The sequence below is a fragment of the Tenrec ecaudatus genome, chromosome 2 (assembly GCF_050624435.1).
Source record: "Tenrec ecaudatus isolate mTenEca1 chromosome 2, mTenEca1.hap1, whole genome shotgun sequence".
NCBI classification, from domain to species: domain Eukaryota; kingdom Metazoa; phylum Chordata; class Mammalia; order Afrosoricida; family Tenrecidae; genus Tenrec; species Tenrec ecaudatus.
This window is the reverse complement of record NC_134531.1, coordinates 134,231,743-134,257,329: the sequence shown is the minus strand read 5'-3', so window position 1 is coordinate 134,257,329 and position 25,587 is coordinate 134,231,743. Positions and strand designations below refer to the sequence as shown.

The 25,587-nt window shown below is 38.6% G+C and overlaps 1 protein-coding gene across 1 annotated transcript in view; it reads right to left on the bottom strand.

Moving 5' to 3' along the window:
• The window catches only part of ADAMTS19 (ADAM metallopeptidase with thrombospondin type 1 motif 19), a 282,005-nt gene that overhangs the window by 208,784 nt on the left and 47,634 nt on the right, over positions 1-25,587 (bottom strand). The window contains exon 3 of the mRNA XM_075543100.1: positions 5,637-5,802. Coding sequence (XP_075399215.1) covers positions 5,637-5,802 — 166 coding nt within the window. The remainder of the gene's footprint in view (positions 1-5,636; positions 5,803-25,587) is intronic.

Sequence of the window (25,587 nt, the reverse complement as noted above, 5' to 3'; positions counted from 1 at the left end):
TTCCCCAATAAGTGGGTTCAGCATCCGCAGCAAACATCAAGTAACCATTGATGTATGGGTTTGTTTGGGGGCCATTTTATTTGGTCTATATGTCTAGCCTAATGTTATACTCAGAAGGCTTTTACTACTCTATTTTAAAAATAAATTTTGAAAGCTTAAAGTATGTTATCCTATTTTATTTTGCTTTCTCAAAAATATCTTATTTCTTTGGCACCTATTATAATATTACATCAGTTTCTGCATTTAAAAAAAAAACAAAATAAAAATGAGGAACTGATTCCAGGAGTCCAATCAGAAAGCGGGTATTTTGAGAATGATGAGGGCAATGAATGGATAAGTGTGCTTTGCTCAATTGATGTATGGATTGTGATAAGAGTTGTATGAGCCCCCAAAAAATGATTTTTAAAAAGGTTTTTGGAATTTTTATATGAAATGTATTGAATGTGTCAGTCACTTTTGATAATACCGACATCTTAATAAGATTGCTACTCATGCATTTTTATCAGAATGTGCTCTAAATATTGAGTAGGGTACACTTGTACATGAGGAGTTCCATCTTGGCAAGGTCCACACCTCTCAGATGTCTCTCAAGTGTGTATATGCACGGGGCAGCTTTAAAAAGTGCCTGGAAAAGGGCATTCAAAGATCATAACATTTTTCTACTAACTTTTTCGATTTTCCTTACATAATGTTCATTATGGGAAATTGTGACCAGAAGTGAGAAACTCTGATACTATCCAATGAATACTCATCAAGTGCAATAAGCAAGAGCCATCACTGGCGTTTACTTTTACTAAGCAAATGAGATTTAGAAGGATGCCTCCAATAACCATAAACATCCAACAGAAGACACAGTGCACCTGAAACTCAGGAAAGATGATCAACAGAAGATTGTTTAGAATTAATCTACATTTATGCAGGAATTAAAACTACAGATTTGGGTTTTAGTGCCTTAGAAAAGAATTTAGCCTGAGAAGTAAAATGAAGAGGAAGCCTTAAAAAAATACTTTCTACAAAGAAAACTTCCACTCCTTTACCAGTTTTCATATTGTGATGGTGTGCATATTGTTTGGTGCTGGAAGCGATGCTACTGTTTTCTCAAATGCCGGCTGGGTCACCCCTGGCTGCCATGTCCCCGCGAAGTGTCCAGACTCAGACAGACTAGGAAGAACGGTCTATCAATTCTATAAACCTATCAATTCTATAAATCAGTACTGAGTATTTTCTGATATGGTGCAAGAAAATGAACTCCGTGGGTTCACTACTGGACTGAAATAGCCCAACAATTATGAAGATGGAGTAGAACAAAGCTAAGTCCATTCTGTTATATTCAATGTCACCACGCATCAGAGCCTATCCACTGGCAACTAACAATAACACATGTGGAAGCAAGCAAAGTCACGTAAGGCATAGAAATACAACTATAAGAAAACTAAAAGGAGAAATAAAATAGAAACCAAGGAGATCAAGGGTGTAGATAGGAAAGGAAGAGAGCTTGTTATGAATAACAAGAGGGTAGATTGCATAAGAAAGAAAGAAAGAAAGAAAGAAAGAAAGAAAGAAAGAAAGAAAGAAAGAAAGAGAAAATTATATTTTCTTTATTGTCTCAGAGTCCTGGTGGTACAGCGGTGACTTGTTGGGCTGCTAGCCACAAGGTCAGCGGTTTGAAACTGTTAGCTGCTCCTTTGGATAAAGGCAGTCTTGGAAACTGACCAGGGAAGTTCTACCCTGTCCTACAGGGTTGCTATGGGTTGGAATCCATTGGATGGCAGTGAGTTATTTTGTTTCTTTGTTTTTAACAGTTTGATTGACATATAATTCACAAATCATACAATTCAATAATTTTAAGAAGAGCTGTACAGTTATCACCACACTCAATTTTAGGACATTTTCTGTGTTCTTGTACTCGCCATTATTAGCTCCCCACATCTCCCCAACTGCCCCTGCTATACCCCCAAGGAACCATTATTCCAGTTAGTCTCTCTACTGTCTCCAAAGTGGATTTCCTATACAGAAAACATGGGGAAAATATGAAAAACAATAACAAAGTTAAAGAAAGATTATACTCAAATGAAAAGAAAGCAGAATGTTTTACAAATTAGAACAAATTTAAAATGGATCAATAAGGGCCTTCAAAGGATACGGTGTTAAATTTAAACTTAACTGCATTCGCAATAATCCACCTTCTTTATTTGTGTATTTCATTTGAAAGATTCCAGAATGTTAAACATTCTTCCTTTTATAGTAGACTCCATCATAGAAGTTAGCCCTTGTGGGTGAAAATCATATTATATGAATATTTTTATTAATGTGCTTCATTTAATATTCATCGTCCACTTCAACTATCCTGAGTTAGTTTTTCATGTCCGAGATCTAGAGTTCATTTTGTGCCCATATGTGTGTATAACATCATATAGTAGACAAACACTGTCGTTCCAATTAGAGAAGATCTTTTTAGAAGTGTATTCACCAATGCTTACTCCGTGCTCTCCACAATATCTTCCACAGAAACTGGCAATTATCACAGCGGTTATGGATGACATATGGGAGTTATTTCAGGAGTTGTCTGGTTACGTTAACTCTTAAGAATCGAGGTTATCTCTATGTCCTGCTCAGACTTTTAATAGAACAGTTTCCCTCAATTCTATAAATCTCTTTCTCATTCAAACATACTTAAGGGTATGTGTAATCTTAAATTTATACTAAACTGCTAAGGAATCCATATATATAATATCACATGTCTCCTTAACTTATTCAAGGACCATCCCTGATTTGTATGATCAGATCCTTAGCCGAGAATACAAGTTCTTTCACTGTCTACTCAGTGACCACCTTTCCATCTCATGTGGTATCTCATGTTGATAGTAGACATTTGCCTTCAGTTCCTCTTAATGACACTGTCTTATATCGCTGTACCTTTGAAAGAGTCGTTCCATTTTCATGTAATGTTCTTCCCCACTTAGCAACATGCACTCAAATTTCCCTATGCAGTTTTCATTTGCACACATAAAATGATATACAGTTCTGACAACAATTTTGAGGTGTGTCATTGACCCCAATTTGTATATTGTACCCAAAGGCCTTGAGAGATGATGTAAGTTGCCCAAGGGCATTTTCACCCTAAATTATATAGGCCCCTGTTTGTAAAAAGTAATAACTTAACCAATCTATGTTGTCATAATACATACTGTATACATAAGGCATAAAAACGATGAAGCTAAATAGTGGAAAATCAAAATTACGATTCCATTTTGCAAAGAAAATTCTGCAGCACTATCCAGATGAGAACCACGTTATTAATATTTCAATATATTTTCCTGAGGAAAGAGGAACTACAGTTATGAGAAATTAATTTTTATTTAGAGGATTGTCCTTTTAAAAATTTAAAACAATTCTGCACAAATAAAAAGTATCTGTAGGTTGGTGAGTGCAGAAAAACTATCAAACGGGTGGATGCTAATTCAGCACTCCCTGCATGCTTACATCAGGCACGGAACCTATTAAGTTAACATAAATTAATCCTGCCCAATAGAAACCACACACCAAAAATGTTATGAACAATATTTTAAAAAACACAAACACTATATTCATGCTTTATTAGCCTGTTAAAATTATGAATTTTCTAGAAATCTTCCCCCAAGCATAAAGGTATGCAGAGCCTGTTTTATGTCATCGGCAGTTCCACCAGCTGGAATAGCCCAGATTTTCAGGATAACTCAAACATAACTAGGTCTGCATCCATGTTGTTTTTAATCAGTGCACAATATTATGGCTCTTTTATTTTTACTTGTACACAATTCTAAGACCTGTTCAACTGTCTTGATCTCCGTTGTTGACCACCTTTACAATAATGAGGAGACTTGACAGCATACACTGAATAAGGTTACGAAGAGATATTGTGTTAGGCTGTATTGACTAGAAAAACAAATCCAGTGACATTCATATATGTGTAAGAAAGACTTTTATATAAAAAACTTTATATATATACCAGGAAACAGCTAAGCCCAGTCCAACTCAAGTCCATAAGTCCAACACTAGTCCTTATGTTCCTCTTCAGATTCATGCAGTACATGCAATGATACAGAATGCAGGAAGATCACAGGGCGGGGGGTGGAGTCTTGTGAATCCAATGTTGGTGGTGCTAGCAGAGCTTGCCAGCAGGAAGGTGAAGGGAAGGGGACGGAGGAGGTTCCCAGAGCCCTCCTTATGAGAAGGCCACTCCTACAAGGAGGTTCCATCAGGCTGTGATCTGATTGACAGAAGAGATGCTATTCCTGTACTTTTAGATATCAAGGCAACATGAAATTATGTAACTATCAGATGGATTCACTGAACCATTTCTGAAGATTATGTACAGGCAAATCAAAAAAAGATTGACAGCACAGATGCATTTAAGATAAATATGTTCTAAACAGGTACATAACTCTTCCAAAATCTAAACACTCTAGGAGTGACCATATGAACATCCTACAGACTCGGCAAGTGTGATCTATTGTTACAATTCAGGTACCTGAATCCGCTTCAAATATCATATTAGCACTTAATTTTAAATTTGCAAGTCTAACATTAAAAGATTTAAGTATACCAGGAACCCTTCAGTATGGTCATATTTCCTAATATTCTAATTAGCTATCTCTCTTAAATCAGCAAATATTCACACTAATATCGTGGATTCTCACTGACATTGACTCGAGGCTGACTTATCAGGACTCCGTTGGCCAGGGTGGAACTAGCCCTCTGCGGCTGCCATCTTTGTCCCATGGAGTGTCTGGTGGTTTGCAATGACTGCCTTTGCAGTTGCCAGCCACACACAGAACGCACTATGCCACCAGGGCTCTCGCATCTTGAACAGACAGTAAAAATGTTTCTTTAGGAAACAACGCAATATAGATCAGCAATTATCTTTATGTCTCTTATCAAGAAATGCAGATCTCTGCCTAAAGTGAGTGAGAACGTGCACAAAAGGGTCGCCCTTCTTACATTCCCGTGAAGATCTGGTGGACAACTAGGGATGAAGATTGGGTTTGCTGGTGGGGAATGTTTATGGGTCTCAGAAATTTCCAGACCAAAGTGACTGTGACAATGAGGAAAAAATCAAAGGCATAAAGCCCATCTTATTTCCATTCTTCTGCTAATTTGAACCTCTGATGTGTATTAATATGGGTCAATGGGAGGGGGAAGCGAAGAAAGGGACACTTCTAGTCAAAGTAAAAAGATACCTATGATGTTCTCACAGCAGTGGACTAAAGTAAGACTATGAGCTCACGGTATTCAGTTTCAGAAGATCTAGAATTCTCTCGATGCCATTTATATTCCAGTGAAGGGAATAGTATCCCAAGAGGTGTACTTCTCAGTCCAAGAAGGGGACAAAATATGCTCTATTTTCTCTCTGAAGTGCTTCTAAATAGCTATGATTTATAATTGTAATCTAGTGCATCATAGATAACTCACAGCAAAATTTATCATGTACAAACTTACTTGTGACTAACCAAAAATGGGTCCACATAAAAAGTCATCAGCAAAAAGAAGACGGATAGAAGACTGACAGCTCTTAGAGGGGTGAGGAGAGGGAGACATGTTTAAATTATTCCTCTCGTTTTGTGTCCTCAGTGAAGTTCTTTAGGAGAAGGCATTACCTGAAACAACAGCACAGTAATGTCTGTGAGGAGCGGGCTTCTCTGTGGCTCTTTCTTCCATGGACCGTCTCTGCCTATATACACGGTGAGGGTGACCTGTTATGGCCATCGTGTTATTGAGCGGCTCAACGAATATGAAGTCCTCATTGATCTGTATAAATCCCATCTGTAATACACAACATAAAAAGACACATAAGCAATACCATGAAACCAATTCCTTTTAGGTTTCCCTAATCACCTCCTCTACTTCTTTTTGATTGATGAACAAATGTAAACATTTTCAGGTAAAACTAGGTTAGCAAACCCATTTTTCAGGTAACTATCTGCCATGTGATGACTTCATCTTCATGTGCTTCATTATATTAGTATGAACTTCATTTAGTCAGCCTGTGTGGGTGGGAGGCTAGATGCCAGCAACAGGCGCACTGTAAAAAGTCAGGAATGTTAACAGCTCACTTTGGGAGACCCATGGGGTCACTTACACATGCAGCGTGTACAAAAAGAGCATGTTTTAATTATATATAGCCCATAGTCTAACTTTTTCATAGTCAGTCATCATTTAACAAAATAATTCGTGTAAAATATCTAGGCAACTGTAGAAGATTAAGATTTAAGTTAATATATAATATAGTCTTGAATCTTCTAAACCTCTTTTAAAAGTCCTCAGAAAATAAAATATAATTTTTAAAAGAGCTTCAGTAACTTTTTAAAATGTTCAAAACTTTTTAAAAAGTTTTATTTTATAGTGTCATTTTTTAAAGTAGTCAATTGGGGACAGAGAGTTGTACTCATAAAGCATAGTTATGCTCAATAAAAATAAATGAAAAACTTACAATGCATGGATAGCCCTTTAATATATCTAGGTAAAACATTTTTGTAATTTTAATATAACTTTCAATTACTTATTTTTTTATTCCATACATGCTTTGCTTCTATCAAAACTAAAATAAGTTTAATTCTAAAGTAATTACATGAATTCAAAAAAATTCTCCCTTAAGCATAATTGGATGAGGGGCAAAAAGAAAGTCATAAATACTCATATAAAAACCTTAAATATTCGCCAATAAAACTGGTGCAGCTACATGTGAACTAAGGATAGGAGGTGTCACATTATATATCACTAAAATAGATCGTGAAAACACAGAAATATTTCATTCTGGTCTTATGCATTATTGTAATTCTGAGATTCACTCAGTCACTAAGGACTCTAATAAGCTGATTAAGATAACGTTTGTGAAGTTTTTGAGAAAAATCTTGGGTGCATATGTTCAGGCTAAGTGAATCATGAATATAACAATTTGATACAGTCTTTCAATTGGGTTAAAACATAGATTTATACAAAGGAACTTTATATAGTTTAATTGCATACCAATGTGAAAATGCTCATGAACCTATGGACAGATCCTTGGCTTAGACCATTTGGGTTTATATGTTACTGCTCACCATGTAACTATGAAAAAATCACAGAGCATTTATCCCTACAACTTCATAGAGTTGTTTTGATAATTATACTTTTGGCAATGCTCTGATGGTAGGACTTTATAAAGTGCTCAATGAAAGTTTGTCATTAATTTCATTTTAATAATAAGACTGATCACACTAAATGTAAGCACTGAAACAGGAATGAATAAATATTTGAATATAAACTTAAGAATGAATATACTCCGAATAATAAAATCGCTTACTCTTTGTTGCAAGTATCAGAATATTAAATAATCTAATTATATCCTTTTGGAGAGAGGGGAGGATTTGAAACACTTATATAATACAGCTACTGTGTTATACAACAGGAAGGCTACTTTCAAAAAGAAAATTGGTGAAATAATTATAAACATAAATGATCCCTCACTCATTAAACACTGTTTACTGTTTGACCACTCTATGCCCGATTCTATTCACATGGGGCATATTTTGAACGAAGAGTCACACTGTGGACCTTGACCAGATGACTTCCCTACAGGACAGAAAACATGCTCCAGCTTGAGTTCGTATGTCCCCAGCTACTGACTCGCTGACGTCGACTTGCAGAAAAGCTTCCTGCTTCGCGACAAGGCACTCACTCACTATCTCCATTCGCAACATATTTGCGTTGTATTCACTTTTATTTGACAAGTCATGGGAGAATGGGAACCCAAATGATCTCTCTGTTTAAGTGTCCTTGAGTTGAGCAATCCAGTATGTGGCTTCATTTTGCAGTATGTGGCTTCGTTTTGCTTCACAATGCAAAAATTGTGCTCTCAATTAAATAAAAAGATAATTTCGAGGAAAGATAAGATTGCGCAAATTAAATGGACATAGTAAAGTTGTCAAAGATTTCATTTTACTTGGATCCGTAACACTCATGGAAATAGCAGTCAAGAATTAAAACTGCGTATCAGTTTATGAGTTGAGCTGCTAATGGAAAGGTCAGCGGCAGGAAACCACTAGACGAGGCTTTCACTCGGGAAAGGGTTACATTCCTGGAAATGCCCACGGGGACTTCTACTCTGTCTTGCAGGGTCATTAGGAGTCAAAATTGACTGGAGGGCAGCAGTTTCAGTGAATTTGGGCAAATCTGCTGCACATGACCTCTTTAAAGTATTAAAGAGTAAAGTGATTATTTATTTATATCATTTTATTGGAGGCTCTTACAACTCTCGTTACAAACCATACATCAATTATACCCGACATATTAGTACATATATTCCATTGTTCTTTTCTAGACATTTGCTTTCCATCAGCTCCCCTTTTTATCCCTCCCTCCTCCCCCTAACCCTCATGGCCCCCTGATAGATTGTAGATTATTAATTATTTTCAAATTGCACACGGACCACTGTCTCCCTTCCCCTCTGGTTTCTGTTGCCCTTCCCCATGGCTCGGGGTGGGGGGGGTGTGGTTATGTACCATTCCTTTTGGTGTCTCTATTCCCATTCCTGTTCCTGGGTTCCATGTGCTGTGAATTTTATCTCTTGCCTATTCCTGTGTACACGCTCCCGTCCAGACTAAGTGCACCTAACCCAACCAACCAGAAGCCTTGGTGGCAAGTGAGTTATGAGCTGAACTGCTAACCACAATATCAAAAGTTCAGCACCACCAACTACTCGGCTGGGTGAACAGATGAGGCCTTCTACCCCCTTAAAGATTCATAGCCTTGAAAATCCACAGAGGCAGTAGTACCCTGCGCGCTGGGGTTGTTATGAGTTGGAAAGACTGTATGGCAGTAAGTGACAAGGCAGTATTGTCAGCTGCCTTGTGTGGATGTGAACATCGGAAGAGAGTAGCAGACTTCATGCCTTTGATTTACAGTGTTCATGAAGAATACTGAATATACCACAGACAGCCAAAACAATATATAAGCATGTCTTGGAAGAAGTACAATGAGAAGGCTTCTCGAATGCAAGCATGGTGAAAGGTCATCTCACATACTTCAGACATGGTATCAGTTATTGTTGTTAGGTTGTTAGAGTAGGCTCTGACCCACAACAACCCTGTGTACAACAGAAAGAAGCATCGCATGGTCCTGAGCCATTCCCACAATGGTCTCCACACCCAAGCCCATTGTGTCAATCCACCTCCGTAAGGGCCTTCCTCTTTTCCCCTGACCCTCCACTGTAGCAAGCATGGTGTCCTTCTCCAGGGACTGCTCCCTCCTGACAACATGTCCAAACAATGTAAGATGAAGTCTTGCCATCCTTGTCTTTAAGGAGTCTGCTGGCCTTAATTCTTCCTAGGCAGATTTGTTTCTCCTTTTAGCAGTTCGTGGTACTTACAATATTCTTCTCCAGCACCACAATTTAAGTGCATCGATTCTTCTTCATCCTTCCTTATTCAACGTCCAACTTTCACATGCATAAAAGGCAATGGAGGATACCATGGCTTGGGTCAGGTGCATGTTAGTCTTCAAAGTTATATCCTTGCTTTTCAATATTATAAATAGGCCTTACGCAGCAGATTTACTTAATGAAACGCATCTTTTGAGCTCTTGACTATTGCTTCCATGAGCAATGGCTGTAGATACTAGCATGACAAAATCCTTGGAAGCGTCAGACTTTTCTAGATTTATCATGATGTTAAAGTATCGGTACAGTTATGAAGATTTTGGTCTTCTTTGCATTAAGTTGCAATCCATACTGAGGGCTGTCATCTTAATCACTTTTGGTAAGCAAGTTACCTACTCATGACAGGTTATTAACAAGCCTTCCTCCAATCCTGATATCACAATCTCCTTCCTATAAGTCAGCTTCTCTGGAGACTTGCTCAGCATGCAGACTGAGAAGTGTGGTGAGAGGACACACTTTCCTTGATTTTAAACAACAAAGCATTCCCCTGTTCTGTTCACACACCTGCCTCTTGACCCATGTATGAGTTCTGATTGAATACAATTAGGTGTTCTGGAATTCCCATTCTGCTCAGAGTTTTCCATTATTTACTGTGGTCGACACAGTCAAATGCCTTGGCATATTCAATAAAACCGAAGTAAAAATCTTTCCGGTCTTCTCTATGTCCAGACAAGATCCATCTGATGTCAGCAACAATAGCCCATGCTCCATGTCCTCTTCTGAATCAGGCCGGAACCCCTGGCAGTCCCGTCAATGCATTGCTGCAGTTGTTGTTGATTGTGCTTGCTTGTTACATCAATGATATTGTTCTATAGTTTGCGCATTTTGTTGGGTCACATTTCTTTGAAATGGGAACAAATACGGATGTCTTCCAGTCAGTTGGCCAAACAGTTGTCTTCCAAATTTCCTGGCATAGAAGAATGTGTGCTTCCAATGCTTCATCAGCTCGCTGAAACATTTCAATTGGTAGTCTATCAATTCCTGGAACCTGATTCTTGGCTAATGATTTCAGTGCAACTTGAACTTCTTCTTTGAGCACCACTGGTTCTTGCTCATATGGGGCCTTCTGAAATGGGGGTTATAGACCAGTTCTTTTGGGCACAGTGCCTCTCTATTCTCTCCATCTACTTTGATGCTTCCTGTCTTTCAATATTTTGCCCATAGAATCTTTTAATACTGCAACTGGAGGTTTGAAATGTTTCTTGGGTTCTTTCAGTTTAAGATATCCTAAAGGTGTTCTTCCCTTCCAGTATGCTAATTCTAGGTAATTCCACATTTAATTTTAATATTTGGCTTTGTCTTCTTGAGCTCCCATTTGAAATTTTCTATTGAATTCTTTGAATTCATCCTTTCTTCCATTTGCTTTACTACTCGACAATTAAGAAGATTGATGGTCTGGATATCCTTCCAAAGGCCATCTGTTCTTGTATCATTAGTAAACACTAATGAATCAAATCTATACTTGAAATGTTCTTGACATCCAGGAAGAATAGATCATGAAGATCATGAGACTGAATGACAGAGTTTGGAAAGACCAATGACTTGTTCAGAGCAAATGTACTTTTTTTCTCTAACAAAAAAAAAGGAGACTACAAGCACTTCTCCAGATGGAATATATAGAAATCAAATTGACTACTTCTTTGGGAAGAAACAATGGAGAAGTTCAATGTAAGCAGGGAAAACCGAGCCAGCAGCTGGTTGTGGGACGACCATCAATTACTCACATGTGCGTTCAGGATAAAGCTGAGAAAGCTAAAACAAGTCATGAGAGCCAAAATATGACTCCGAGTCCATCCCCTCTGAAATGTAATCAGTAGGGACCAAGAAAAATGAGGAGGACCGTCAATGCGAAGGACTGACCAAGTGCCTACACAATGCACTCAAACAAAGCGACAATTGGGACAATGTTGAGGGAATGGGCAGTATAACCTTCTGTTTTATATAGGGTCTCGATGAGGCCGAACAGGCGCAAAGGAGCCTAACAATAACAATCACGTACTTCATTAAAAGTAAGAGAAAATAATTATATTTCTCCCAGATCGTTAACTTATCAAAATTATTTTAACTACTTGGAAACATTCCATTCCAATATCTAGAAATGTAATTAAAGCAGTAGTTGTTTCATTTTGTCATTTCTATGTTTTCTCATATGATGGCATCAGTCCTTTTATCATTTTAAGTGATTATATAACAGTACAGATTTGCAAGACTTTGAGTGTTTTTCAAGGCAAGATTGCTTATGCTTAAACAAACTAAAACTATGAAAAACCAAATCAACTGCTACAGAATTGATTCAAACTCATAGTGACCCTACAGGACACAGTAGAACTTCTCCTGGCCTTCCAAGACTATCCATGTTTACTGAAGCAGACTGCTGCGTCCTCCTATGGAACAGCTGGTGGGCTGGAATAACTTCATGCTTAATCAACTGCACCACCAGCGCTTCTTGAAAAGAAACTACAAGTCATTTATTTTCTTATTGGTTCTTATATTTTATTTCATCTCTGTTTAGATGCCTCTGGACTTCTGAGACATTGACTACCATAGGTTTCCACGTAAGTGGACTGACATTACTGCTAAAGTACAACCAAAGCGCCAAGTCTGATTCGATGAATGTGAAGGGAGGTTTGCCTATGTGTTGCTTCCATTGTTGAATATAAATGGTTTATTTGTTCAAGTTCCAAATTTGTTTTGATCTATCAACCACGTGGACATATTCTAAAACTCTAAGTAATAGGCACACACTCTACATTATTGTGGTCATTCCTACCAGGAAAACGATTTTATTTCAAACTTTACTTCCTGCTCACTCCCCTAAGTGACTCAATGCTACAGTTGTCTCACATTTTCTCTTAGTTCTTTCTTGCAAGTTTTTAAAGAAGTTCCTAGAATCTTGGTTTCACAGGTGAACCTGCAGTAAATGGCAAAGGTATATATCTGAGGTTCTCTAGAACCAACACTTATTGACCGCTCATGCAGTTCTGAATATTGTTATGAGAGGCCATGATAATATACTATCCAAAATAAGCAGCATATCACACACATACAAAAAAGCCCTTCATATTGTATTTGTTAAAATACATTGGGAAGGCGATTGTTGTCAGCATCCATCCAGCTGTGGCAACCCCATTCACACCAGAATAATACGCCCAGTCCTGGACTACCTCATGATTGGTGGGTATCTGCTTGTCCGGAGGCCCCGGGTTTTCACTGGCTGATCTTCAAAAGTAGACCAACAGGCAGTTCTTCCAAGACCATCTTTGACTGAAAGCCCCACCAAAATCTCCCCAGCATTTGAACAGCTTGTAAGCTTCCAAAGATGGATGAGTGGTAGCTTCACATGTAGTCCAATCACTGAGCATTGCATGCATGTCTTGCACCTGGAGGGAGCCCTGGTGGCAGAGTGGGTTACATGTTGGGCTGCTGACCTCAAAGCTAGCAGTGCAAATCCAACCTTGAAGTCAGAGCTGTTCCCTGGGAGAATGATGAGGCTTTCTATTACCATGCAGTCTTCGCAACCCAAAGGGTTCATGCTACTCTGTCCTACATGGTTGCTATAGTCCAAATCTAATAGATGGCAGTGAGCTTATCTTCAAATTCACGCACGGAAAACTAGAATTCTACCACTGAACCACCAGTGTAGCTCATTATAAGTCCAAGATATGAGAAAGGTTTTGAAAGGCAGTAATGCTTGGATAAGACTGAAACAAAGCTTTTCTTTATGAAAACTTGAATTAAGAAAAGGGACAGAGAGGACATAAAGTGTAGAGGACCACTGGAGGAGATGCCTGGCTGGAACAGAGAACTGGAACACACATGAGCCACTGTGACTGGGAACATCCAACGATGAAGTTCTTCCAGGAAATAGAAATACTGTGGATAACTAAGGATGATTTTGCCATCATACATGTAAATGGATTCAAGGATTAGTTCAATACTGGAAGAGGCACCAGTGTTTTACTTCTAAACAGTGGTGATGGAAATTGCTGAAAAGATTTGGCATAGGTTTATGCTTATAAAAATATTTTAGACACATGTCTGAGGCTGTTTGTGATCTGAGTTCTATTCAAGCTTGGCCTTATTATTTTAACGTATTTTTTGGATGGTAGTGTTACAACTTACATGTCATTAAGTAAATAAAGCATTATAGAATTTAAAATGTAAGCATAAAACAGAACTGACATCAATTATAAAGTTATTGTTGGGTGCTCTCGAGTCGGTGGCAACTCAAAGCAATTCCAGGAGAAAGAGCAGAACTTCCCAAGGGAATTTCTAGGTCATCATCTTTACTGGAGCGGAGCACCAGGCCTTTCTCCTGTGGATCTGCGGGGTAGGTTCACTCTACTGACCTTTCCATCCACAGGCAAATGCTTAACTGCTGCGCCACCAGGACTCCTCCAAGAACAACCTAGTCTGTATGTTTTATGCTTTATTCAAATAAAAAGTCATGATCATCAATGGAAGTGATTTCTCATGCAATCTATTACTACTCTTATGGATGTAAACACACTTCTGAGGTCATATCTGTGCTTTCGTTTCAGCATTCAAAAACTCACTTTCCCATTTAATCCTTAAGTTTTTTTCCCTTAACTGCATGGGATAAACTTCAAATCCTTAATGAAGATCTATTTGAAGCTTTTTATATGAAAACATGCCTACCTTTCTAGTTTTGTTTTTATCACTCAATCTCAATATATAATCACACATACACATTTTAATAGCGTGAACAAGCTTTATCATTTAATCTAACCAGAATAAGTTTTAGCCATATGATCACATCTTGCCACATGACACCTTCTGTCATCTCTTTCGAGAAAGCCACTCTCAGTGTAAAAGACATCAATTTCCCCCAATTGAGCAGCACCCCTTCTCCCTCCACAGAAAGTAGCTACTGCCCTCCATGTCTTTGCTGTACTCTGAATTTCCTACAATTGTACCAATATGTCTGTGTAGTTGTTCTTCTCATGTCTTTCTGATTAGACCAAGAGCTACTTGAGGGGGGGCTTGGGCGACCAGGTGCTCATTATTAATGCCTTCAGTATTAAGCACACAGTGTAGTACATGCTAAGTGCTTAAGGGATATTGCTATTAACTCAATATACTCTTTTGTTTTAAGATCACTTTATTGGGAGCTTTTACAGTTCTTATAACAATCCGTATGTCAATTGTATCAAGCATGTTTGCACATGTGCCCATCATTATTTTCTAAACCTATACTTTCTTTTGAGCCCTTGGTATCAGAGCCTCTTTTGCCCCCCTCCACCTCCCACCCTCATGACCCCTTGATAAACTATAAATTATTGTTATTTTCATATCTTACACCAACCACTGTATTCCTTCTCCTATGGTTTCTGTTTTCTGGTTATGAGTCGATCATAGTGATCAGTTATCCCTTCCTCACCCCCTCTCCCCACGTTCCCTCTAAACTCCTAGTATCACTCCTCCCATTTCCGTTCCTGAAGGGCTTATCTGACCTGGATTCCGTATGTCATGAGCTCTTATCTGTACATGCTCCAGTCTAGCCATGGGGTCATGATAGTGGGGGGTGAGGAAGCCTCAAGGAACCAGAGGAATGTTGTGTGTTTCATCAGTGCTAAAATGCACACTGATTGACTCATTCCTTCCTTGTGACCCTTCTGTGAGGGGATGTACCACTGTCTACAGATGGGTTTGGGGTCTCTGCTCTAGCCCACCTTCTCAACACTATGTGTATGTGTTTGTTAATTTTGAGTCATCTGATGCCTGTTACCTGATTCCGTCAATACCTTATGTTTTTCCCCTTTATTCAACCTTTTGTTTCCTTTTTGCTTGGTCTCCATTATTGTTGATTTGCCTACCTATATAAGATAGGCATGGGAAGCAAGCTCGAGGCAAACACAATGAGACCAACAGTTCTGGAGGCCTGAGGGTAGGAGGAGGCAAGGGAAGGGAGTGGTGAGCAAACAACACCAGGGGCAGGGGAACAACTAGGGAATTAAAATCAGTAACAAGGAGGACATAGAGATCCTGGGAGAGTTGGAGGAACAGCATTCTAGCTGAGAGGAATTACCAAGAGGCAGAAGAAGGGCTAGCACAATAGTGGCACAGGAGGAAAGCGAAAGGGAACAGGAAAGATCTAGGAAACAAAGCTATGGATACAGATATAAACATAGGTGTGTGCATATGCAAATATATGAATTCATAAAAATAGAGCTATAGGCATATGTCCACATATTTCCTCAATATACTCTTCTCTAGCTATCAAAGGAAAGGGTATCCAGACTTCCTAGTCCAAAAGCCACACTCTCACAAGATGCAATTTCATCTTTGGGGAAGGGGGAAAGAGGTGCTAGAACTTTACTTCCTCCCTCAAGCATCCCCAATAAGTGACTTTCTTGTGTGCCCAAGTTTTATCTTTAGGAAAAGACTTTGTGTGACTCTTTTGCTAACATTATTTACTTTCTTTCGCTTCCCAAGGGCTTCAAAGCAAATCCTAAAACTGCAATTGTGGAGAGAAACCGATAGAGTTTCAGGCCATCACAGGAATTTTCAAGTTAAGAAAACAAAACTGAAAATGTCACGTGACTTGCCTAAAATGATCCAACGGCCAAGACTAGAATCTATGCCTCTCAATTTCCCCAAAAAAGTTTAAATTATTTTTTAACATACCATTCCACGTTTGCTTACTACATGCACTCTAAGGTCCTTTGGTGATGTGATGGTTTAAGTGCTTTGCTGTTACCAAAAGGCTGGCATTTCTTTTTGAAGCCTGGTGGTCTGCTCTCATAGCTAGTACAGCATATGGTGCAGTAGTACTCTATAGAGTCCCTGTGAGATAGACAGGACGCCAGGGAACATGGCAAGAACACATATGCTGAGCAGCACATATGTTACTCATAAATCCTATGTACATTCTAGCTTCTCTCCGATTGAATTCAGAAAGTGTTCTGATGTCGCCCCTCATTTCCTTTTCTCTTTCATTGATCCCTTCTCTATAGCATTATCCCATGAAGACTTTTCTTCTCCTTGAATACTTCACTGATCTAGTCTCTTCTCTACCCACTGTTTCCCTTGCCAGGTTCTGTTCCTCATGCCAAGGTAAATCTTGGGGCAGTGACCGGTCCCTGAATCTTTCACTTTCATCAGTTTTCAAAGTCCTTTCTAACAATGTTTATCAAACATCTTGTGTCATTATATCTCACAGAAGTTGGATCTTCCTTTGCCTCTAACTATTAACTCCTATCCAAGTTTGTATGTCTCTTTATTACTTTGTTTTTTTCTAGTTACATAAGTTAAGAGGCAGAAGCCCTGGTGGCATCCTGGGCTACGCGTTGACCTGCTAACTGTAAGGTCAATGGTACAAACCCACCAGTTTCTCTATGGGAGAAAGATGAGGCTATCTGTTCCCCTAACGATTAAAATGTCTAAAAAATCCAAAGGGACAGTTATATTCTGTCCTGTAGGATTATTATGAGCCAGAATCAACTTAATGGCTGTGAGTTTGGAGTTTGGGAATGTCAAAAATGACATACTCCTGTATTCTATCCATTTCAAATCTATTTTAAGATATAAGGCTGATAGTTCATTTAAACCTAATTTTAAATAGTTTAAAATATGAGAGCAAATAGATTGACACTTTATATTCATTGATTCACTTAATCTACACAGCAAGCAAGAGAGGTATATGCTAATTTCATCAGGTTTACAGTTGGAAATTTTGAGTTTCATAAAAATGTGTTGTATCCTCAGAGCAGAAATCAAGTTGACGGTGAAGTCAAGACGCCAACTAATGACTGCCTGACTTCAAGCACATGTTACATTTGAGACCAAAAAGATTAGGCTTGACATTTGACTCTTAGAAAAAGTTTGCACTAAGGATTTGGTATCAAGCAAAACACTTCACAGATAGTACATGTCCACAATTTAATATTAATAACGAGGCCACAACCCCTGGATCATAAGGCAAAAAACAAAAATATGATATCAAAGGTCCTGAACCTCATCTTGAGATGGCTGTTCGCATATGATCAGACTTCACAGATGCCAAAGGCCCGCTCAATTTTTGAACACACTAAAGTTTGTAATGCCAGGCCATGTCTTCAATGCTTGGAGCCTCAGGGGGAAATTTCAGGGTTTTTATTTTGCTTTCTTTGTTCCTTTATCTTATTTCTGTTCTCGATTTCCTTTCTTATCATGTTTTCTGATTATAATCCAGAATTTCTCAATAGTGGAGCATATGGAAAATATCGTTAACAGGAAATGATCGTCCCCAAACCTACTCCTGTGCTGAAGTACCATCTAACCGTGGAAAAAGAGTGGGGGCCAGACCAAAATCTGGCATGGAGCAGCAGGATGGGAGGTGGGGGTACTTCTGGGCAGAGGGAAGAGCAAAGGCCCTGAGATGGAGCTAAGTTGACATGTTTGAAAACAAGCAAGGCCAATGTGCTGGAGCAGGGGCACATAGGGAGCAATGACTTACAGGAAGCCTAGGAACATTTAGTAGCAGAATCATGTCTTTGACTTCTATTTTGAAATGAACCCAGAGGATTCTAGCCCTTTGGATTTTTAACCAGATGATGGAAGGACCCGTTTAATGTCATGTGTTGAGGATCATGATGAAACTTTAAGAATACATTTTATTTGTAAGGGGGAACAACAAAAGATGGATGATATAACATAGGGGTCTAAAAACTTTTGATTTGGAAGAGGCAATTATGTCCCTCACAATGATTTAAAAATATTTGAGCCACAAATATATTTTTTTAAAACAAATAAAATAACCACTACCTCAGCAATATCCTTTCTTTTTAAAAAACCTTTATTTCATTGCCACATGTACACACTGAAAAAGTCTCATATAGCTCTTGAACTGTAGTTTGCAACCCCTAGGAAATGTAAATAGTGGGGGGAATCATATTCTTTTGTAAAACAGACTGCTGTTGTTCTTGTTGTAGTTGTGAGACTACACATTCATTCCAACTTATGTAAAACATCATAGGAATAAAAGAGGTGAAATGGGAGACCAGCTTAACGCAGTCCCAGAGAGAGCTGGTGGTGGCTGCATGATGGAGGACACATGGATATGGAGGTTTATTGTGGACTCTCGCCAAAACCAGAGAGCAAACACAAACCATATTAATGATGTAGATATTTGCAGGGCAGTGAATTATTGAATGTGGCTCTTCTAGCCAAAGTGTAACTCCCACCAAACAATCTTTTCTTGCATGGGTATGGAATGAAGGTGGGGAAGAAGATACTGATAGGATTCACCTGTGAGCAACTGTGAATGGGATTCACTGGAATGCCATTGTGCTGGGTATAAAATGAGCCCTCTAAAACACAGGAGAGGGGTTCCAACTACTAGCAAATTCCAGGAGTTGAGCACATCCTCTAGACCCTGCGATCCCTGTGTAGTGAACTTTCTTGATCTGGAAGACAGCTATGATATCTGAGCAGCAGCAGTACCATAGCTCGTGGCCTGGGAAGCCCCCAGATCCAGTAAAGCAGAGTGCTCTGATGGAGAAGGCTAGTTTTTAGGGTGAGGTGCTTCTGGGCACTTAATTGGGGGAACTGGTTGCATAGTGGTTAGTGGGCTGCTAACCACAAAGTCAGCAGCCTAAACCACCAAACTGCTCTGAGGGAGAAAGACGGGGCGTTCTACTCCCATAAAGAGTTATAATCTTCGAAATCACCAGCCACTCAGCTGAAGAAAAATAGGGATTTCTATTCCCATAAAAAGTTAGTGTCAGAAACTCACAGGGGCAGTTCTATGCTGTGTCGGGAGGGTTTTTTTTTTTTTTTTTTTTTTTTTGCTTCCTGGCGTACTGATGTGGAGCTACGTGCCCTCAATCAGAATCTTACTTGAATGGGCACTAGATTTGGGAGCTGGGTTTGCTGACTCACAAGGGTTGAACTGAATTCCTTTGGGTTGAAGCTTACAGAGGAGTTTTTTGGTTTGAGTTTTGGTTTTTGACACATGGATATTTATTAGCATCCCTGAAAGAACTTTGCAACATGTTCTGACCAAGTATCTGTGTCCCAAGCATTTGTCACCTGCATTGTAACCTATAAACTTCCCTAATAAACTTTAAAATCATGAATATTGTCGGTGGGTTTTGTGTAGCCATTGCAATTAATTATAGAACCCAGAGGCAAAGTAAAATCAAGAGTGCTGTGTATAGCAGAACACAGCGCGGTAGCATGAATAATTAGAGACACAGAGGAATTTGTGATCACCCCAAAGGTTTTTCTGAACACTCAGGATCGGGAGAGATGTGGCTGTAATTGAGATTCTGGAGCCAGGTAATGAGAATTAAACACATATGCTAGGGGCAGAGAATCCAAAATTTTGATGGAAACTACTTGGTTTGATATATCTGTGAGATGCCCAAGCGAAGAACTGAAGTAAATAGAGAATGGAGGTTAGAGGAAGGTTTTGAGAAACAGATACGTATTTAGGAGTATAAAGATCTTTTGTACTTCTATGGAAATGAATAGAATTGTTGAGAAGAGGGCCTAGGATGAAACTCTGAAGAACCTAACATTGAGAAGTAGAGAAGGAACCAGCAAAGGACACTTAAAAATAGTAGCCGGTGGGATTACAGGAAAAGTAGGTATGCTTAAAAAAAAAAATCAAGGCTTTCATTTTTATACCCATGGAAGCAGAAGTCAAGAAATCAAATGACCCCTTTCAAGTGTTCAAAAAGGAAAGATGTCCCTTTGATCACTAAGATGTGTCTGGCCCATGTCATGTTATTTTCATTCACCTCATATTTACTTGAAAGCTGAACAATTGAATGGTGTTGGTGAAGAGTATATTGAATATATCATGGACTACTAGAAGAATGAGCAAATCAGTCTTAGAAGAAATACAAGTGAAAGACATTTTTTAAAGAAAGGATAGCAAAACTTACTATGTTTACTTGAGACAACTCATCAGGAAAAATCCAAGCCTGGAAATAGGCGTAATGTGTGGTAAAGTAGAGGTTCAGGGAATAAACAAGAGAAACACTCAAGGAGATGGACTTTCACCAAAAACCACAGCAGTGGACGAAAACATCATGAAGACAGCACAAGACTGGATAGCATTTTGCTCTGTTTTATTTTTATTGCCAACTTTATGGCAACAATAATCATGGAAGAAGAGACCAGAATGAGCTCCCGTCTCATTCATTCTGTGGAAGTGATTTCCCTTGCCTCGCTTCTACTGCTCAGTCCGACTTAAGATGAGCAAACACATGTTTCGGTGCTGATGATGATAGCAATCAGAAACCCTGTTGACTAAAATCAGAGAGGATGTTTTCATATGAACAGCAATCAGATTTCTCTAGAGACAAAGTAGTGTGGCTTTCTTTTGTTCCTAATGAGAAAATGTTGTATGTTCCATGTAATTGTCATGAGAATTCAAATTTATTAAGAAATTTTCCTTGAAATATATTATTTCTTTCTTTCTTACTTTCTTTTAAAAACAAAAGGACAGATTCTGATTCTTGCCAGCCACCGTAGTGGTTAATGAGTGAGTACATGTTCAGTCGTACACCTGGTTGTTAAAGTGTTAGTCACTCGATTTTTAGAGCCATTCACCATGGTGATGAGCTTTCACAGCACTTATCTCATGCAATTCCAGCCCACTTAAGTGCCTTCACTAGAACTGAACGAGACCGCTGAGAAAGCTGCACAGCTGTGATTTGGGGAAGTACTCATCCCTGCCAGATCTAACTGGTGACCTCACAATTGACAGAGAGGTTGCCAACCTCCTACATGCCCCTAGAGACTGGATGCAAATTCATTTTACCATGGAAACAAGACTAGTGGAGCAAACTACTCAAGGACCATAGAAGTGGTAGGGACATGGAAAATTTGCAACTTATTTCCAGGATTCAATTAAAGGTCAAATAAACACAAAATTATATTTAACAATGCATACTGAGTGCATACAGTGTGCTATGTAATGTGCTAGAAGCAGCGAACAAATAGTGTGAAAAACAAGTGTATAAAATTAATCAGAAGTATATTTTACAATACTTAGCTTATTTACTATAGATTTTAAGCAGTAAAATGTGTTTCTGTGTTTTGCCCTCCTCCCTCTCCCCATTCCCCTTTTTCTCCCTCCTCCTTTTATTGGCTAAGATGTTTGTATAGGTCAAGTTTTGTCCCAATCTCCATTTTAAATGATATTATGTAATATCCAAGGAATTATATTGCTGGTTTCCCGTTTCATGTTGCAAGAATACAAGGTCACTGCCATGACTGCCATGACATCCATTCTAATGCAAGAGAAACCTATCGACTCGATAAAGGTTCAATAAACTTTGTGCCACTGAGATATAGCTGGCATGACCTGTTCTGAGACACTAGATTCTATAACACAAATACACGACAAGGTAGAATTAGAACATATACTACTTCTGAATCCCTTATGAGCCTGGTGTACAGCAATGATGCCTGAAATTGAGTTATACACAAGTACTGGCGAGCCCTTGGTGTATGGCTTGTCTTTAAATCATCAGATAGGATAAAAGAAATTGCTTCATCCTCATTAAATTACTTATTAACATTTTAAAATTTTTCCTTACAATTGTCTAAGATTTGATTAAAGTTTCTCTTTTTCTGTGCTTATTATACAACATCAAATTTATAGGACAATCCATCACAGGTTCAAACAACTCCTCTTTTCCTTCTAACCTTTCCTTGTTCTCATTCGAACATATCCCATCCATGAGTACAGAGGCTAGAAAAGCTCACGCAATGTTATCAGAGGTTACGTTCAGAAGCCATGCACCTAATGAACTTAACTGAGCTGCAATAAACCTATGGCCGATGCACTCTGCATATACCACAGCACTTCTGGAAGATCACAGTTCTTCAGGAAAACATATATAAACTAGAACACATTCAAATGGAAAATTCATAATCAGTTAGTTCCAAATTCCACCATTTCCTCGACAAATATTTAAAAATCTGTTTATACATTTCAAGCCGGTGAGTAATCACCACTCTGGGGCAACCCCGGCCCCTACAGTTGGGACTCTCAGGGAGACGGTCACAAAAGGTGCAATAGAATACGTCTTCACCAATATTCGCCACCTCAGGTCCTACTGCTGCATCCTACATACCTTTTCACACTTCAGGTACATGATGGCTACTCTAGTGATCTTTCTATTTCACGTCACGCATTCTCAGCTACTGCAGCCACTTCTGATGTGAATGGACTCCGTGTCCTTCTCCTGATCCTTCTCGATGCTGATTTCCTATGGTTTCTAGCTTCATACTATCTCTCTTAGGCTTCATTTCCTTGGATTCGAAATCTTGGAATTAGATGTAAAGTAGAAATTGTCCTTAATAATATGAATTAGATAAAAACAATGTGTAACACCAGCTTACTTTATAGATACAACATCTGTCAGGTCAAAACTGAATGGATCTTCCAACCATACTATTGCTCCACATTCTTCTCAATCTAATTGTGGCCCATTCTATGAGTCCATTTGTTTTGGATAAAAATGCTTTGATTTTTCAGAGTTTCTCTCTTCCTATCAAACTGAACATGACAACATCAGGAAGTCCTATTGGCTCTCCCTTTATCCTGAATCTGCTCAATGGCACCGATACTACAGCTAACCTAACCTCGGCCAGGGAGACCTTCTCATCCGAATTCCTGCACCAGGATTTTCCACCTTGTGTAGTCTCTTCTTCAAATCTACAGGATAACGTGATGGAAATCTTTTTTTATTTTACTACTGTTGTTCTCTATTAAGAAATATTTCAAACTTTCAAAAATGTACACAGGACACAGCTATCCACCACCGGAATGTTCAGCAAATGTTAATACTGTTACTCTGTTTAAGTATATATTTTGAGTGTCGTAAATTACTGGTATGCTTTAACTGGACTCTATACACTCCATTTCCTGCTCCTCAGAGATAACTACTACACTGTACATAATATGTGCCCTTTGCACCCTTGTTCTTATGTTTTCATTACATATTGTTTTTGTTTTTTTGTTTTTTTAAACAATTTATTAGGGGCTCATACAACTCTTATCACAGTCCATACATATACATACATCAATTGTATAAAGCACATCTGTACATTCTTTGCCCTCATCAGTTTCTTTTATTTTCTCCTCTTTTTTTTTTACATTTTATTAGGAACTCATACAACTCTTATCACAATCCATACGTATACATACTTCAATAAGATATGACAAAATAACGATGTGTAAATTACCAAGGGCACATGAGGGAGGAGGGAGCAGGGAGGGAGGGGGGAAAAAAGAGGACCTGATGCAAAGGGCTTAAGTGGAGAGCAAATGCTTTGAGAATGATTGGGGCAGGGAATGTATGGATGTGCTTTCATTACATATTTTTATTGCAAATATTGTTGAAATTAGGATGTTCGGGTTTATTGAAAATTGGTTCATTATGGTGGCTGTATTGAGGATAAACTGTTAAAGAAATATTGTCTTGAGCCATGTTCAAATGCAATTGTGCTCCATGAGGTTTACAATGGCTGGTTTTAATTGAATAAATAGATTGTCAGGACTTTCTTCAGAATGTCTCTGAATGGACTCACCTCCCCCACCCCCAAGCATCCAGTTAGCAGCTCAGTGTGTAACCATTTGCAAAACCTATAAGTCCAAGGATAGATTACAAAAATTTTAAACAGAATCGACTGCCATAAAGTTGACTTGGATTCAGAACAACCGTACAGGCCATTAGACTAAATAAACTCACCCAGGAAGTAGGTGTAGAGAGGAAAAGAAGACCCCTGACTGGCACTAAGCGAGACCAGGGGAAATGTGTCCTAGGAAGGGGATCAATGAATAGAGCAGATTGAAAGGAAGTAGTTAGAGGCATATGGTGTCCAGGAGGCAAGTATGCAAACCATTGTATCCAAAAGGAGTGTGCGAGCAGCTATCCCCAAGACTGCTTGAGAAGGAAGGAGAGGACTGAGAACCCTGACCGCTCATGAGGGTTTCTGCCAGCTTCTCTCCTCCAACCTTTAGCTTTTCTAAAATATTCTAACTTAATTGTTTGTCCATCAAATACAACAATTAACTACAACTAGCACTTAATCCTTTATTTCAATAATGCTAAATGCAAAGTAAAATAGAAAAAATAGCTGACCTAAAATTTAAGTCATGCAAGCATATTTGGAAATATCAGGAGTTGAAATATGACATGAAAAATTACATGAAAAGATAGGAAAATAAAATATTTGAGGGGAAATGATCAGAAAACTGTATGTGAATCTTGTGAAATAAAGAATACATGGGAAATTGTCACTTATGTCTTCTAACTTGGTTGTAATAAAGAATAAAAGCTATCCAAATCTTCATGTAAAGAAATTGTAGGACTCCTTTATTCTTGTAAATTTGATCTTAATATATGCAGGAGGAATACCCAAAATATTATTGGACACTGGTTCCATCATTCAAAAAATTATCAACTACTTGCAGATTATTTGCATTTTCATATTGAATTAGAGCCTAATTAATGTTCTTATAAAAGAGATTGCTTAATGGTACTTGTTGCTAGGTGCCATAAAGTGAATTCCATTTTAACCCATTGTGACTCTGCGCACAATAGAACAAAACCCTGCTCAGTCCTGCACTGTTCTCACAAGTATTCCTATGTTTAAACCCATTGTTGCAGCCACTGTGTCAGTCCGTCCCCTGGAGGGCCTTCCTCTTTTCCACTGCCCCTACACTTCACCCGGAATGATGTCCTTCTCCAGGGACTGTTCTCTCTGGACAGCATGTCAAGTATGTACGACAAAGTGATCTAAGAGCACTCTGGCCATACTGCGTCCAAGACAGATTTGTTAGTCCTTTGGCAGCCCAATCATGACACTGGCTAGAAAAGTATTTGGGTTTAACATTATCATTCCTTCTTTATTCAGAGTTAGAAGCCTACCGAGGTATTCCTGTGCCACCTAATTATGACATTGCATTCAAAAAGTATTAGTTAAAAGAAAAAAATATTCAAATTTTTGAAAGAAAAACTAGCAATTGAAGTTTAACTAAAAATGCAAAACAGATGGAGAAAACACTTGGAATAAATATGATTATGCTTCCAATTTTAAAAAGACCATTAAAAATTCCTAGCTGCCAAATGAGCAAATTATACCTACAGATTACAAAGGGAGAAACT